The sequence below is a fragment of the Vulpes vulpes genome, chromosome 1, assembly GCF_048418805.1.
Source record: "Vulpes vulpes isolate BD-2025 chromosome 1, VulVul3, whole genome shotgun sequence".
NCBI classification, from domain to species: domain Eukaryota; kingdom Metazoa; phylum Chordata; class Mammalia; order Carnivora; family Canidae; genus Vulpes; species Vulpes vulpes.
Genome location: NC_132780.1, coordinates 7671875 through 7688067, shown reverse-complemented (window position 1 = coordinate 7688067; position 16193 = coordinate 7671875). Strand labels below are relative to the sequence as shown.

Here is a 16193-nt window from a genome sequence, read left to right as displayed (position 1 = left end):
GCGCCAGTGCGCACGCGCGCTCCCTCCCTTCGCCTCGGTCACTCTGCGCCGCGCGGGGCTGGGGGGCCAACCGCTCCGTCCGCGGAGTCTTCCCGCAGCATCCCCAAGGTCGCTAGCCAGGCGCTCCTTCTAGGTCTGCTCCTTCACATAGGAGCTCTCGGGTGTCGCCACACACGCCGTACCCGTCCCTTGTCGGGATTCCTGTCGTCGCAGGTAACAGGCATGGATGGCCCCAGCCTTGAAGAGGCGGGCGCGCCCTCCCTGCCCACGCCGAGGGCCGGGCGGCCGAGTGTGTAGGGGCCTCGGGTGTGGTGGCCTCACCGGCCCCGGCAGCTCCAGAGCTCTTGCTTCCACGGGAGCCTCAGGACCACCACCCAGAAGGCTGCCCGGAGGCCCTGTTAGCCACTCTCCGGCTGATCACACGTTCTGAGGGTGTCTACTGCTTGTTGAGTACCGACCGCCTGGGAATTGTGTTCAGATTTAGTCCACCTACTGACATAATCGAATCCGAACCTTTAAAAAAAAAAAAAAAAGATGTTAACCAGTCCAACTCCATTGGGATTAAAGAGGAAATCGGCTCAAGTGCAAGGTCCTCTATCAAGAAAATCCACTCAATACCACTCCCACTTCATTCATTCTTCCAAGAAGATGCTCCCTTAAGACTTGAAGCTGGGAAATACATATTCTTCCTGGGAGAGGGCAGAGGGTCATTCATTCAACAGAAATGTGTTAAGCGCTTACTTCCTGCCAGGTTGGGTGATTATGGGGACACCAGGAAGTCAGGACAAACTGGGTTCCTAAACGGAGGGAGCTAAGTCCAGTGAGGTTATCAGACCACTCCCAGACAGGGACTATCTTAAACAGGAGTATCCAACAGGATTATAATGCAACCATATATGCCATTTTCATTATTACATTAAAAAATTAAAGAAACGGGTGAAATCAATTTTAATATTTTATTTAACCCAATATATCCAAAGTAGTTATGTTTACATTGCTTCAATTTTAAAATTTCATTTAAAATGAAATAAAATTAAAACCGAGGCATTAACAAAGATACTCATTTGTGGTGTGGGCTGTCGTGGCAAAAGGTTGGAAACTGCCCAATGTCCATTAATTATTAAGTTTGGATAAATAAATGATCAATACCATGCTGCTGGCAACTGCTGAAAAATGAGAACAAGCTAAATGTATTAATATGAGTTAATCTCTATGATATATTAGGTGAGAGAGAACACTGCAGAACAGTATATATAGTGCATTACCATTTGAAGGATCCCTTTTACATATATGCTTGAGTATGTACAGAACACCTGTAGAAAGACACAGCGAGGGCTATCTTTGTGAAGGGCAAGCAGGGATAGGTTCTCTTGTGTGACTTTTTCATTATACGCTCCTTGGTTATCTTTTGAATATTTTTTACCATGTCCATTTAAAAAAGTTGTTTAAATGGAGGATGCTAGCTAAGTCATAGAATCAGATAAGAATTAAATGAAACAAAGATGCCTGGGTGACTCAGCGGTTGAGCCCAGGGCTCAAGGTGTAATCCTGGGGTTCTGGGATCGAGTCCCACATCAGGCTCCCTGCATGGAGCCTGCTTCTCCCTCTGCCTGTGTCTCTGCCTCTCTCTCTTTGTCTCTCATGAATAAATAGATAAAATCTTAAAAAAAAAAAAAAAGAATAAATGAAACAATATATTTAAAATGCCTAATCAGTTCCCAAGATTGCCTCTGGCATTACAGCCCCCCTGACTAATTAGGCCCTTCTGATGCCAGTTCTCTGTAACCTTGTCCTATAATGTGAGAGCCGCCTATGAGGCCACGGGGTTCATGCAGGACATATCTCAATGTGTGGAGCACACATCACCCTCCTTCTGGGTGGCCAAGTCTCCCTGTTATATGTACTCACAGGGCTTTGTTCCTTTCCTTCTTAAAAGCAAATCAATAGCATAATCTGTTTTAACCTTGAGAAGATTAAAAGTTGCAGAAAAGTTCAAATAATATAACCCATCACTCAGAATTTCTCATTGTAATCAATTTTATGACTACTCTTTGATGTCTGCCTTCCCTGCTGAACTATAAGCTCTATGGGGCAAGAACTGTATGCCCTCCCCATCATACACCTAGCCGCACTGTGACCCTAAGGGAGCACAGGAGCCCAAGAGTCTCACGGAGTGCAGTGCCCCCTAGAGCCAATTCTCTTTATTACAAAGGCAGGACTTGCTGGAATCTGGCCTTCCATCTCATCACATTGGAGAGTGCAGCTAAGAAAAGGATGTAGTGCAGTGCCCAGTCATAGACCTGGTTGGCCTCCATACCAAACCTTGGCCCCAAATACTAACTCCCCTAAATGGACTGCAGGGTTTGAATTCTCCCATTAGATCATCTTTGGGTTATCAAGATATTAAAAAGTCAAGACTATTGGAATTAAGGCATCTGGAGCTCACTCCAGCTTTTAGGGACAGATAATGGGATTAGGGAGTCAAATGTGAGGAAACTTTAGGAGAGAGGTTTCCTCTGACCTGAGGAAGCTAGTATATAGGGAATGAGAGAATGGCAAAAAACAAACAAACAAACAAATAAATAAACAGAGGCTTGGGGTTTGAAGACCTTCTTTCTTACTAACTCTGAAGGAATGTGCCCCCAAAGGGTCCTTCCTAACCGCTTACTTTTTGCAGGCTAGCCAAGAGAATGTTGGATCCAGAGGAGATGTTAGAAACAATGCAAACTGATGGCAGTGACCACAAATGTGTTATAAATGACTACTCTCTGAGCAGCTCTGGGGCCTCAAGGAGGAGCCAGTGGGGTAAATGTGAGCTGAAGGGCCTGGCCCACTGGGCCATCCACTAATGTGCAAGATTGGAATGAAGCAGCTCACACTGGCTCCAGAAATGTCCAAAGGAGCAGCAAGTGGAGTGGTACAGGGGAATAGAATGGGAAAAGGTATGGCAGGGGGGCAGCATGCAGCCTTAGGGAGAGTAGAAAGAGGCAGAGGGGATGTTGGTGTCTGACAGCCAGCCACCAGTTCCCATTAGTGGGTCTGTGGGTCAGAGAGCTTCCTTGGCATCAGCTGCCAGAGCCTCTTCCTCCTCTGACGTGGTAGTGGAATCCTGAACAATGGATTGAATCTTAGTCTTGAATCTGTCCCGTGTAGCCTGAACACATCCCTTTCCCCCCCTGAATTCATATTCCTTATAATTTATAATGCAGATAATACTCTCTGCCTGTCGGAATTCTTTTGAGATGGAATGAAGTGATGTGAAAACTTTTTTGGGAGGGTGGATCTAACCCACTCTATACATGAGAGGACGACACGTTTTGCCTGCTACTTCCCCTAAATCCAGCCACCAAGTCTCTGTGGTAACAGAGGGCCTGGGCTTAGCAGTGCCAGAGGGTAGGTTCTGCTGACCTTACCTCAGGAGGTCCAGGCCAAACTGATCTGAACTCCCAGTTACTCTAGGTAAGTGGTTCTCAGATTTGAGTGCGTTTAAGATCGGAGAGATTGTAAAACTGACTTGGGGGCCCTACCGTCAGAGTTACCCATTCAGTAGGTCTGGTGTGGAGCCCAATAATTTGCATTTCTAACAAGCTCCCAGTGCTGGCCTAGGGTCTCACCCTAGCAGGAGCTACTTCAAACCCAAAGTTCATCAGTTTTCCTTCATTTGGCAGGCACAAGGATGGCCTCCATTGCCCTCTGCTGGCCAGACTATAAATTTAGCTGTCATGTTTCCAGAGCAACTGAAAAGTACAAAGTATGGGTTGGAAAGATAAATAATTGTCTGAGAACCAAACCAGCCTAAAAACAGCGGGAATCACTGTTTGTTGTTTCAGAGTATACTTAAAAAGGAATTCACAGGAATTATCCTATTTGATCTTTGCAACAATCCTTTGAAGCAGGCAAGGCTGGCAAACATTTTACAAATAAAGAACACAAGCCCATCATCAGACCAGGAATGCCCCCTGACAGAGGGGGGCTTATAAAAGCAGCATTCCCAACCCAAGAAGGAAAAGTAGAGGTTTGTCTTCATGAAGGCCAAGGAGAAGGAAAGGGGGAAGAGGATGATGAACAGCCGATGCATCATGTGTAGGATAGCTACTTGATTCCACAAGCCTGGGCAAAGCCAGAGGGCTAAATCCTTTCTCCAGTAGTACAAGGTGGGGTCTGACTCTTAGTCCTAGAGGCCCTCTCATTTCAATTTCCTATTTCAGTAGTCAGACATGAATGTCCATAGAATCACCTAGGGGACTTGTTAGAAGTGAAGGCCTGTGGGTCCCAGCGCCATGGTTCTGTGTCAGTAGGTCTAGGACAGAACCTAGGGATTTGTATTTTAGGAAAGACTCTTTCCCTAGGAATCCTGGTACATGAGGTCCAGAGACCACTCTCTGGGAACTCCAAGCCCTTGCAAATGCTCTCTTGACACACCACCAGTAGCAAAGAAATGCTATTTGTTCGTGACAGTATTCCTTTCTAGACCCCCTCCCTGCTTCCTTCACCCATAATATCCTGTGGGGTTATGAGAGCCAGTGTTAAGATTCAATCCTCAACTCTTTTATTCACCCTCCCTAAGCCTCAATTTCCTCATCTATAAAATGGGGTTATACCTACCTCACTGGGCCTCAGTGAGAATTAAAATGAGAATGTGTGTCTTGTGTTAGTTCCTGACGTTCAAAAAAGTGTTCCATACACGAGAGGTCATGGATCTTGACTCCTGAGTCCTAATTTCTCAAAGAGTAGTAATGGCTAAGCTGGCCTCTTTTGGATTCCCACAGGTTTTTAAGCAACGGTCCTGAGGAGGACCAGGGAATAATCAATGTGATGTCTTCCACGAGACTCATTCCCCTGTGGAAGGATTTTAAATATCTCATAAATGACATCATACATAAAAGCAAGGTAATATATATGTAGGACATAAACATGTTATTGTCCTCTATCTATCTTGATAGTTATGAGCGCTTCAGAGGAGCATAGGTTTTCCAGGGATACAGGAAACAGGCACAGTAGACTATAAGACACTTGTCACAAAAAAATAAATAAATAAAAATAAAAAAAATAAAAATTAAAACAAACAAACAAACAAAAAAAAGACACTTGTCACCTTAGTAGGAAGTGGGCCATCCATTTTCAAATGAATGGCCTAAAGAATCTCTTGTGAGTACATTTTGATAGTGGAAGGTAAACACTTTTGAGCATTGTCAGAGGAGCCAACCTTTTGGGGAGAGATATTTTTCTAAAAGAGAAGGGAGAAGGCACCGACAGGACATCTGCCAACCTCAGTTTCACTCTGGTTTGCTCTGTGTAAACCATCCCAGGCACGTGTGTCCTAGCACCTGCTCTATCACTGCGGAATAATACATACTGCATATAAATTATCTTCCTCTGTCAAGTTTAAAGGCCAGGTAGGGTGTTAAAGTCTTAACTTTGTGCACATTTAAGTGTTAAAGACTTTAAAGTGGCGCTGAATTTTGTCACGCTCTGTTACAGTGCATGTAGGTCTGCGGTGGCGCACTTGCCTGGGTAATGTGCAAAATGTGTCTTTTATGACCTATGTACCTTGTAGAGATAGAGGGGGGAGTGTTAGTGAACAGGCATGTTGAGAAGAATATCTGTTTTCCCACACTGTGAAATTTGCCCATTTAGGCCCTGTAGCAGTTTGGTTCTCTCTTGTGTTGGGCATGTGTTACTTGCTTGTGAGGTGTTAGTATCCTACAAGTGATAAGTTGTGCGTGTGTGGGTATAACAGACATGAGGCATGACCTCAGGAAATGCTTCAGTTGTGACTTGTGTGAGAATATATTTAGCACACGTGTGTCCTGGTCTCTTTGTTTCATGCCATGCCTCTCTCCAGGAAACGTCAGAAGACCCAAAGAATGAGGTGGTTGTGCTGAGCGACCAGTCCCAGATACTGTTCAGAGAGTCTCGCCATCCTCAAAACATGCCGCTTATATGCCATTACTTCAGTGAGGCCAACTTCTTTGCCTCCCTCTCTTGGGTGACAAGCTCCAAAGAAATACAGGTAAAACTGCCGAGCCTTTCTTCTCCTTCTTAGCTCATTCGACAGGGGGCTGTGCCCACTTAAGCTCTCACCCAACTGACAAAGGGAAATCTACCTCTTGAATGAGAATTGCCTAGATCTAGGGTTCTCTCTCCTCACTTCTCCCAATTACAGTCTCTCCCTGAATAGATTTTTTGGGTCCCCTAAAGTAGGCCAACGTTAGAGAAAGGGTCGCAGGCTTCCTGCTTCTACAGATTTCCAATTCCCATAACCAAGGGGTAAAAACACTTGAGAGCCTTCCAAGTCCTCTTCAGCACAAGCACAGAGGAAAATAGCTGAATATTTTGCCCTTCCCCCTTCTACTAACTTTTTTAGGCATTGTCCATCTTATTTTTTGTAGGCCGTAGTATGGATGAAGAGCAAATCTGAGGACCTGGTCGAGAAGAGAACATTCTCCATGAGTGAACGACTGCCGCCCATACAATCCATGGTCCACACAGGTTCCTTTCATATCCTCGTAGTCTACTGTGGTGACCTGCTCCTGCGGCTCTTTGGGGACCACTTTTGGTCATTCAAACCCCTGGGTATAGTGCCCTGTCACTTCAACATCAACTGCCTCTGCTATGACCCGGAAATGAAAATGCTTCTGTCGGGCATCCTGGGGGCAGTAGTCACCTGGAGCATCGAGAGGAGTGGCAAGGGCCTCCAGATAGCCTACACGGTTCCCATGCCTGGTGATGAACTTGTCCAGGACATCAGGCTGAACGGCCCCAATGGCTCTCTGCTAGCACTGTGCGAGACGGTGGTGAGGGTCCTTGAGCGCCAAGGCCAAGGCCAGCTTGGAGAGGTTCAGAGGTTCACTTCCACCACCAGTGGCTCCTCTATCACCTGCTGCTTCACCTGTTTTGACCAGGACTTCCTCTATGCCGGAAATAAGACTGGGGAAATCCAAGTATGGGGCCTCACGCGGGGAAACTACCTCCACAGTTTCAAGGCGCATGTGTCAACGGTGATCTGTATCCGCAGCCGGCCAGAGGCCCACACCCTGCTAACAGCTGGCAAGGAAGGCTTAATCAAGGAGTGGAGCCTGACCTCGGGGAACCTGCTGCGGCGGCTAGAACTTGATGAGGAACTGTACGGGCTCCAGTTTATTGACAACACGACGTTCTTCTGCCAGACTACCCATACTTTCTCCTTGCGCCGTCTGCCTTGCTTCTATAGCCTCTTCAACGTCCTCAGCTCTGCTGCCCAGCAGCTGCGTCGGGTCCGCTGTGGTGATAACTGGTTCCGGATCCTGTGCACTACCGCAGATGGCTTATTGCACTTTGTGTCCCCACTAACTGGGGATCTTCTGGTTCTTACCTGGCCCTTCTCGATCCTGGACCAGGCTGTGGATTGGGCTTACGACCCAGAAAAAGAGGAGCTCTTTGTAGCGATAGGCAATGCAGAGGTGCTGGTGTTTGACGCGACCCGCTGCCCTTGCCCAGCCAAGTATCTCTTGTGCACCTCACCGGATTCTCAAGACTGGGTGCAATGCCTGGCTTATGGGGATTTTCACCTGGGTCGGGGTCTACAGGGACTCATGTTCTCTGGACACCAGAGTGGTATGGTAAGAGTGCTTTCCCAGCACCACTGTGCCCGAATAGAGAAATTCATACACTTTGGACCTATCCTGGCACTCACTACACTATCTGGAGGGCTTCTTGGTAGCCGAGAAAATGCTTTGCTCTGTTCCTATGGAATGGATAACTACGTGCACCTATCAGAGGCTGTGCTTGAGGGGAGGAAAGTCCATTTGAAACCGCTTGCCAGCATTCTCAGCAGCTGTCACCTAAGACACCTGATACTCTTGCCCAAGTCTGTAGGTGCCATCACGGAGACTAACTGCCTGCGTCTCTGGAAGTTCCATGATTTTCTGTCCTCTGAGTCACAGGAAGGCTCATCATTTATAGAGACATTGCCTCTGCACCAGTGCACCATCACATCCTTTGATGTCTGCCTGGCCTTGAGTCTTTTTGTCACGGGTGGTATTGATGGGTCTGTCCGGGTCTGGAACTTTCATGGTAGACTTGTAGCTATACTGGACTCATCACTGCACTTTGGCCCAATCTGCTTTGCAAATGACCGGGGTGACTTGCTTGTGACTTTTAACCAGAGTCTTTATCTGGTGTCCTGTCTAAAACTGCTTCACCCAAGCCTGCTGGCTCGCCTTTCCTTTATGAGCATGACAGATGATGTGCTAGAGGCCCCTAAGCCTTTCACACCGAGCTTCTTCTTCTCCTTTGAGACCATGTTTGTGCCCAAGTATATCTACCTTGGAAAAGGGCAACAGGAATTAGTGGGTCTGGAGAAACTTGTCAATAAGCGGGCCATTGCCTTTGACCATACAGTGCCACATGTCATAGAAGAAGATGAGCAGGGGAGCACTGTGTTACTGTCTGCCTTCAGATATGACTCCTTGTATGAAGAAGAAACCAGTCAGACAGATGTGAGCAAACCTCCTCATTACGTGGTTCCTCCCCAACTACAGCTGACTTCTTGGGATGGACTCAACCCTTACCAAATATTGCGATGCTACTTTGGTCATGGGAGGAAATGGCTCTTAGCCCCTGATTGCTACATCCCCAACTCAGTAATTCGTGCCCGTCTTTGGCCAGAGGGTAGTCCAATATACCTACAATGCAACCTGCATTCACCCATGCAGGAGATGGAATGGGACAAGACCCAACAATTCTTCTTCTGGCACAGAAAGGTAAGAGCTCTCAGTGATTTCAAACCATATACACAGGAAAAGGAAGATGAAAGCTTCCTAGAAATGAGAATGTCCAAGGATGTAACCTACAGTGTCCTTACAGACTCAGCAAATCGCAGTTGGCTAGGGAGAAAGATGAGTGAAATAGCTATTAATAGTCTGGTGGAGACAATCCTCTGCATCATGATTCATGCTTCTCCACTGAAGTACCAATGCTGTATTGGTGCATTGGGGCAAATCTTTGCCTCTTACGAAGTGTCTTCATCCTTGCGCTCTGAAACAGCCCATCGTCTACTGGATGATACCACCAATTCCAACCCACTGATCCGAGAGCTAGCCTGGGAAGGGCTAAAGCGTCTAGGAATGATTACTCATCTCTTTGCCATGCCACTGGCCCAAGGACTGATGGACAAGGATGAAAGAGTGAGGAGTAAGGCCCTGAGCCTCATGACTGACACTGGAGTCCACTCTAAGTCCTCACTCCTACACCTGATCCAGAACCGAGAGACCTTCCGGAAGATGCAGTAAGTTCTTTGTGCCTTCTGCAGTTTCTGACTAGCCTCTACTTTTCTTCTCACTTACCCTTCCTTCACTATCTCTTCACACTTGTCCATTAACTCTTCCTGTCCTTTTTATCTTTCATAGTCTTTTTCCATTCCTAGACCATCCTGACAATCCTGATTGCTCCTTTGTCTCCATTTCTTCTCTTGCTCCTGTCTGTCCCCTACCTTTTGAGTTCCCCTTTTCATCCTTTTCTCCTACCCCTCTTGTCCCCATACACACCATTCATTGCCACCTGGCTTTCTAGACTTCTTTCTTCTTCGCCATCCTTTACCTTGACATATACTGTCTTTTTTTGGCCACTATGCCAGGCCCCCTTGCCTGTTGCACAGCAGTTCCTTCCTTCTCTTTCTTGTTGTCCTTGATTCACCATGGTCCTTGATTCACCATGGTCTTTCCTCTCTGACTTTCAAAGGCAGGAAATGATTGGAGAGGAATCCCTAGATCATCTGCTGGGGATGCGGGCCACAGATCTCCAAATCCTTCATAATCAAGTGGAACAGCGATTGAATGAAAACCTGACCTTGTCAGAGGGACACAAAAAGCCTGCTTTTTCTTTAGAGGTCTCAAAGACTTCTTCACATTTATCCCTTTCCAAGAAATCTGACAGAATTCCCCAAGAATCTGAAGTTGCCATCAAGCCTGGCAAAGGCCAAAGACGGGGCCGAGCAGGGGGCAAAAAGCACAGTACGTATGGAGTGATCTGGCTCATGCCTAAGGGTCCCTGAGAGGCAACGTAGTTAGGGCTAACACAGGTGAAGAGATATCAACCATGTAGGACTAGAGATAAGTAGACAGATCTTTTCATAGAAAGAAAGTTCCTAGGAAGAATCTACCCAAACTCAGGGACACTCCAAGGCTTATCTCCGTAGGATTTGGAAGGGGGGGGGGGAGCACTGGAATACAGTAAGGGGAATCCTTTTTTTAAAGGCCTTCCCCCCTTATGTTGCTACTTTTTTTAAATGACAATTCCTCTTAGCTCATACCATTAGTGGGGAAAATGTGATCTAGGCACCCCCATGCCTTATCTCCATTTCCTGATCTTCCCTGCAGCCCGAAAATTGTGGCGGACCCTCAAGAAGATAAAAGAGACTGGCAAAGAGCCGGGTCCCTTAGAGGGTGAAACTGACCAGAGTGAAGCTGCACCAGTTTTGGTGGAGGATACAGCCGCCCATTCTAGAGTGTCTTCAACCATCAGTTTAGTAAAGATTTCAAAAGATGGTGAACAACCTCCAGAGAAAGACACCTCAAAGGACCATTTTGCATTGACCCTGAAGCTGCTGAGGAAAATACATGACAGAAAAGGCAAGAAAAGAACAGTTCAGAAACCCACAATGAGGGGCAAGAAGAAGACAAAAGAAGTTAAGTTTACAATAAAAGAATCTCTGGCTGCTGTAAAGGAAGAGCCAGTCGTGAAGCAGCTGAAAGCCAAAGGGCGGGGTGCCTCTGGAGCGCCTGGCCGCAAGGCCACCACTGAAGATGGTGCATCATGGCGAGATGATCTATGTCGTCTTATGACCCTGAGAATATCTGGTTCCCAAACAGAAATGTCAGAGGCTCTAAACATGGAGCTAGTGACCATGGCTCAGGAGGTGCTGGCAGATAAGCGGCCCAGTTGGGAACTTTTTCAGGAGATCTGCCCTTTGTTGGAGAAAAAAAGTGAGATTCTGCTTGAGGACATAGACTGGGATGTAGCCTGGCCAGAGGAGAAACCAATTTTTATTCATGAAGGGGCAATTAGAGAAGACATAATGACCGAAAGGGAGGACGAGATACCAGAGGTGCAAGAGCAGGTGCAAGAGGAAACAAGGGACATGCCGTACTTGCAGGAAACCCAGGTGATTCCCAAAAAAGGCAAGAAAAAGAAAGCTATCTTTTTAAAATCTGACGGCCTAACTAAGGGACAACAAATACCAAAGAAAGAAGAGAAGAAATTTAAGAAACCCTTTAAGCAAGAGAGGAAAGAAGTTCAGCAGGAAATAAAAGGAGATAAAAAAGAGAGGAAAGTGAGCAAAGAAGAGAGGGATGTGAGTCAGGCAGTAAAGGAAGTGGCCAAACCAAAGGAGGAAGTAGCTAAGCAGGAAGAAAGGCCAGTTACAGATGAGAGGAAGCTGTCCTGGCAGGACTGGAAGAAGTCCTGGGATGAGTGGAAACAGGGCCATGGTGAGACAAAGATATCCTGGGATGAATGGAAGAAAGCTTGGGACAGGAGTAGTCTTGGGGAAGAGGAGAAACCACAAATGGATGAAAAGAAACCACTCTCAGAAGAGGAAAAGCTGGATGAAGACAAGAAGCAGGGATGGGATGAGTGGGCAGAGACCTGGGAAAAGGTAAAAGCCAAGCCCAGTGAGGATGAGGAGAAATTGGCCCTAGAAGGAGAAGAATTGTCTCAGGAACAGGGAGAACAAAAAGAGCCAATGTCAAAAGAGCAGAGACAGATCCAAAAAGAGTATAAACAGGCCTGGGTCGAGAGGAAACGAGCCCAGGCCGAAAGAAAACGAGCCCAAGAAGAAAGGAAGCTGGCACAAGAAGAAGAGAAGCTAGCCCAGGAAGAGAGAAAACTGGCCCAGGAAGAAAGAAAACTGGCCAGGGAATATGGGAAGCTGGCTCAGAGGGACAGGACAATGGTCCAGGCAGAGAAGAAGTTTGTCTACAAAGAGGAAAAACTGGCCCAAAGAGAAGAAAAGCTAAGCCAGGAAGCAGAAAAACTGGCCCAGAGAAAGAAGAAACTGGCTAAGAAATTTGAGGAACTGGCTCAAGAAGAAGAGAAAATAGCAAAGAAAGGAGAGAAGCTGGCTGAGGTAAAAAATATATTGGTCAAGAAGATCGAAAAACTGACCCAAAAGGAGCAAGACCTGGCACTGCAAGAAAAGGAAATAGCCCAGGAATTGGAGGAGCTGACATGGGAAGAGGAGGAACTGGCTCGGAAAGAAGAGGAACTGAATCAGGAATTGAAGGAGCTCGCTGAGGAAGAGGAGCGTCTGGCTCAGGAAGAGAAGACACTGGCCTGGCAAGAGCAGAAACTGATTAAGGAAGAGAAAACACTGGCCCTGGAAGAAGAACTGCTGATCCAGGAAGAGAAGAAACTGGCCGAGGACAAGGAGAAACTGCCTGCGGAAGAGGAAAGGCTGGCCCAGAAAAGGAAGAAACTGATGGAGAACAAGTTAAAACTGGCCCAGGAAAAAGAAAAACTGGCCCAGAGCAAGCAGAAACTCACAAAGAACAAGAATATACTAGCCTGGAGGGAGAAGTCTTTGGCTCAGGAGAAGGAGAATCTGCTTCAGGAGAAAGTGAAATTGGCTCAGAAGAAAGAGAACTTCCTCTGGGTCAAAGAAAACCTCACCCAGAACAGAAATAAATTAGTTCAAGCAAAGGAGAAACTGGACGTGTATAAGAATAAACTTGCTCAGGTAGAGAAGAAGCTGATAGAAGAAAAGGAAAAAGTTTTGCGGAAGAAGCAGAAGCTGGCCGAAGCAGAGAAAAAGCTGACCCAATTAGAGGAGAGTCTGGCCGAGAAGCAGCATAATCTAGCCCAGGAGAAGATGGAAGTAGCTAAGGAGAAGAGGACAGTATTTCAAGAACTAAAACTGCTCAGAGGAGACTGGGACAGCACCAAGGAAGAAAAGGCACTGGGCACAGAAATTAAGAGACTGGCCCAAGAGAAGATAAGGCTGGCTGAGGGAAAGCAAATTCTCTCCACCGGAGAGACTGATGAAACCTTAAAACAGACAAGACTGACTAAGAATGAACTAGAACTAATCAAGAGAAAATTGTCACTAGAGGAGAAGATACTGAGATATGAGGATAGGATATTGGCCACAGAGCAAAGGGACATTGCCAAGGAAAAACTGGAACTTACCAGAGGAGGGAGAGTATACGCCCAGGAAGAGAGGAAGCTAGCAAAAGTAATGAGGAAGTTGGCTAAAGAAAAGGAGGGTGCTGCCAAGCCACAGTCAAAAGTGAGCAGCAAAATCTTAAAGGCACTTCAAGACCTTACCAAAAAAGAAATGAAACTGACTCAGGAGGAAATAGAGTTGACAAAAATGAAGAGGAACTTCTTTGCTAAGGAAAGGAAATTGAGCAAGGAACAAAACAAACTTGATGCCAAAGAGTGGGATTTTTCTGAGGAACAACCAGAAATAAGCAAAGATGAGCAGAAACTGGCTAAGAAACAGAGAAAACTGGCCAAGGAAATGAAAAGAATGATAAAGAAAGAGAAGAAAATAATGGAGAAAGAAAGCAGGTTGGCCAGGCAACAGAGAGAGGTCATACAGGAAGAGGAGGAGGAGGAATTAACAGAGGATGAGGAGGTAATTCCACTGCTGGGACAGAAAAAAGGAAGAAAGCTAAAGACCATGGATATACCACAGAAAGAACTTCCTGGTCATGAGGAAAGCAGAGAGAGCCTTTCTGAAGAAATGGAAAGCTTAGTAGGTGAAGTAGAGCAAGAGAGTTTGTCTGAGGAAGAGGAAGAGGAAGAAGAGGAGGAGGAAGAGGAAGAAGAAGAGGAAGAAAACAAAGGGGAGGTGGTAGAGGAGCAAGGGGAGGTGGTAGAGGAGGAGGAAGAGGAGGGAAAGAAGAGAGAGGCAGAGAAGGAGAAAGAGAAGAAGGAGAAGAAAAAGAAGAAAAAGAAGAAGAAGGTGCAGAAGGGGGAGAAGGAAGAAGGGGAGGAAAAGGAGGAGGGGGAAGAGAAGAAGGAAGGGGAGAAGGAAGAAGGGGAGGAGGAAGAGGAAGTGTTTGAAGAGGAGGAGGAGGAGGAAAGCATCAGTGAGGAAGAGTCAGAAAGTCTGAGTGAGGAAGAGTTGGAAAGTCCGAGTGAGAAAGAAGAGGAGAAAAGATCATGGGAAAAAGAGATCATAAGAAAAGAAAACTTATTTAAGTCACCAGTGGAAAAACAAAAGGACCAAAAAGGAAGAACAATAATCCCCTCTATTGGAAAAAGAATCCCTGATATCAAAGACACTGCTCTACAGCTGAAAGTTCTGAAAATCCCTTCCAAGAAAGTGATCTCCATAGCTCTGGGCAAGCAAGAGAAGATACTAGTGCCAGTGTCTATGAAACAAGTATCCTGGGAAGACAAGGCCAGAGCACTTGAGACATCCAGGATACTTCCAGAGTCAAGGTTTAGGGATAAACAAGGAGAACTGCTGGAGAAATATAAGCCCAGACCTCTACAACTTTTGGATACAGTTTTGGAGTCCCCAGAGCCAGGCTTAAAGACTCCATATTTATTTCAAATATTGAGGAAGACCATAGAAGCTCACAAACTCCAAGGCAAACCTCTAGAGCCCAAGTGGCAGTGGATTTTGCAGCATCATCCATATCTGAAAGGAATGACTGAGGTACAATTACCTGTGCCCCAAATTTGGGACAAGGGTGCTCAGGTAAGACTCTCAGATATCGAGTGGATCCACCATGTCCTAGAACAGATGGAGGCAGGAGAACAGCTTTCTAGGGATAGTTTCCACAGATTGTGCCAGCTTCTCAAAGACCTCACCTCAAAGGGAAACTTAGGTTGGATACATCTGGCTCAACTTAAAGCTATTGTACAGCGTCACAAGCAGGTCCTGGAGTCACGAAGTGCACGGATCTCAAAACCCAGTAAGGAGCCCATGGATCCAAAGTACCTCAAAGTGATCCCACCTATAAAAGGAAAGGAAAAGGAAGGCTGGTTAAAACCTTTGGCTGTCCCCACACCAACGTCCCCATTAGATACGCAACAGATTCTGACCCCAAAGGGTGTAAATTGGCATCTTCTAGGAGAGCCTTACCGGAGTGCACGGGCAGAGCAGGTATCTGCTGCTCTCAAGGAGATGGAGATGCAACACTTCCATCCTGCCACAAGAGACATTTTCACAGGTGCCCATGCCTCTGTGGAAAAACAAACCCTAGCACTGATGTTTCAAAAGGACTTCTGGGTTTTTAAGGACAAAGGCAGGTTTCCCAAATTGCCCAAGCTGGAGAAGAAGGTACAGCCCGTCTCTAAGAAAAAGGAAGAGGTGCCTCTCTGGGAGACATTTGTGGCTCTGTACTATGTCTTGCGGATGTTGCAGCAACGATATGCAAAAGACCATGCTGCTTGGATGGAACAGTTCTACCAACTCATGGACCTGTACCAACTTAAGTCACCTCGAATCCAGAAGCTGCTACAGGAGCTATTACTGAGAGAGGAACCCCAGTCCCAAGAGATCACCTCCATGGAGGCCCTAAATGCCACAGACCTAGCTCCTGGGGAGCGGTTGTTCTATCATCTGTTTTGTAGCGGCTCTCAAAAACCTAAAGGTCCTCTGGAGTTCCAGGAGGTGGTGTCTCTCCCAGGTCAGAATAATGTCCGTACCATGCTTCCCAGGGGCATTGCTCAGTATGGGATCTTAGAACTCGCTTGGAAGAGCCTGCCCCAAGCTGATATTCACCTTACCAAGGAAATGCCCCATATTGTTGCCCCCACCCCCTAATTTGAGACTGACTGGAGGTCAGGACTTTTCATTCCCACCTGGAGGAAGGCCTTGTCACCATAATCTAGACCCTTATCTCTAGGACCCACACAGAGGTAGGGCCAGGCCAGAGCCCTTTCCCTACTTAGCTGCAGAAACCAGCTTCCATATGTGGAATAAAGAGGAAGTTCTCATTTGCAGCAGCCCTGTAATGTGTCCCTGTTCCTCGGACATTGCTTCTCCAGAGGAGTGGCCAGGGAGACCATATATATATATATACTCCTGAGAATGGGAAAACATCCCAAAAGCCAGTGGGTGCTCACACTCTGGAGGTCTTCAGGCAGAAGAATCTTTCCTTTCCTCTTCCTTCCTTGCCTTCCTCCAACCTTCCCTAAAGACTATGGGAAAGAAAGCACCTGGCACAAAAATGAATATTTGGCATGAATATAAGAGG

At 46.6% G+C, this 16193-nt stretch overlaps 1 protein-coding gene across 1 annotated transcript; it reads left to right on the top strand.

The window, feature by feature from the left end:
• Positions 1-2: 2 nt before the first annotated feature.
• LOC112928312 (WD repeat-containing protein 87) lies at positions 3-15760 on the top strand. The gene is made up of 8 exons (XM_072747079.1): positions 3-213; positions 3210-3459; positions 4770-4890; positions 5846-6013; positions 6393-9268; positions 9721-9992; positions 10359-13615; positions 14054-15760. Exons 3-8 carry the CDS (start codon positions 4816-4818, stop codon positions 15758-15760), a joined length of 8355 nt encoding a protein of 2784 aa, XP_072603180.1. The 5' UTR covers positions 3-213; positions 3210-3459; positions 4770-4815.
• Positions 15761-16193: the final 433 nt, after the last annotated feature.

What these genes read in the sequence shown, in the direction of transcription:
- LOC112928312 (XM_072747079.1), top strand. Translation starts at nt 4,816, where the DNA reads ATGTCTTCCACGAGACTCATTCCCCTGTGGAAGGATTTTAAATATCTC. An exon ending in CAAGCTCCAAAGAAATACAG is followed by an intron (nt 6,014 to 6,392) that starts GTAAAACTGCCG and finishes TATTTTTTGTAG; the next exon opens with GCCGTAGTATGGATGAAGAG. An exon ending in GAGACCTTCCGGAAGATGCA is followed by an intron (nt 9,269 to 9,720) that starts GTAAGTTCTTTG and finishes TGACTTTCAAAG; the next exon opens with GCAGGAAATGATTGGAGAGG.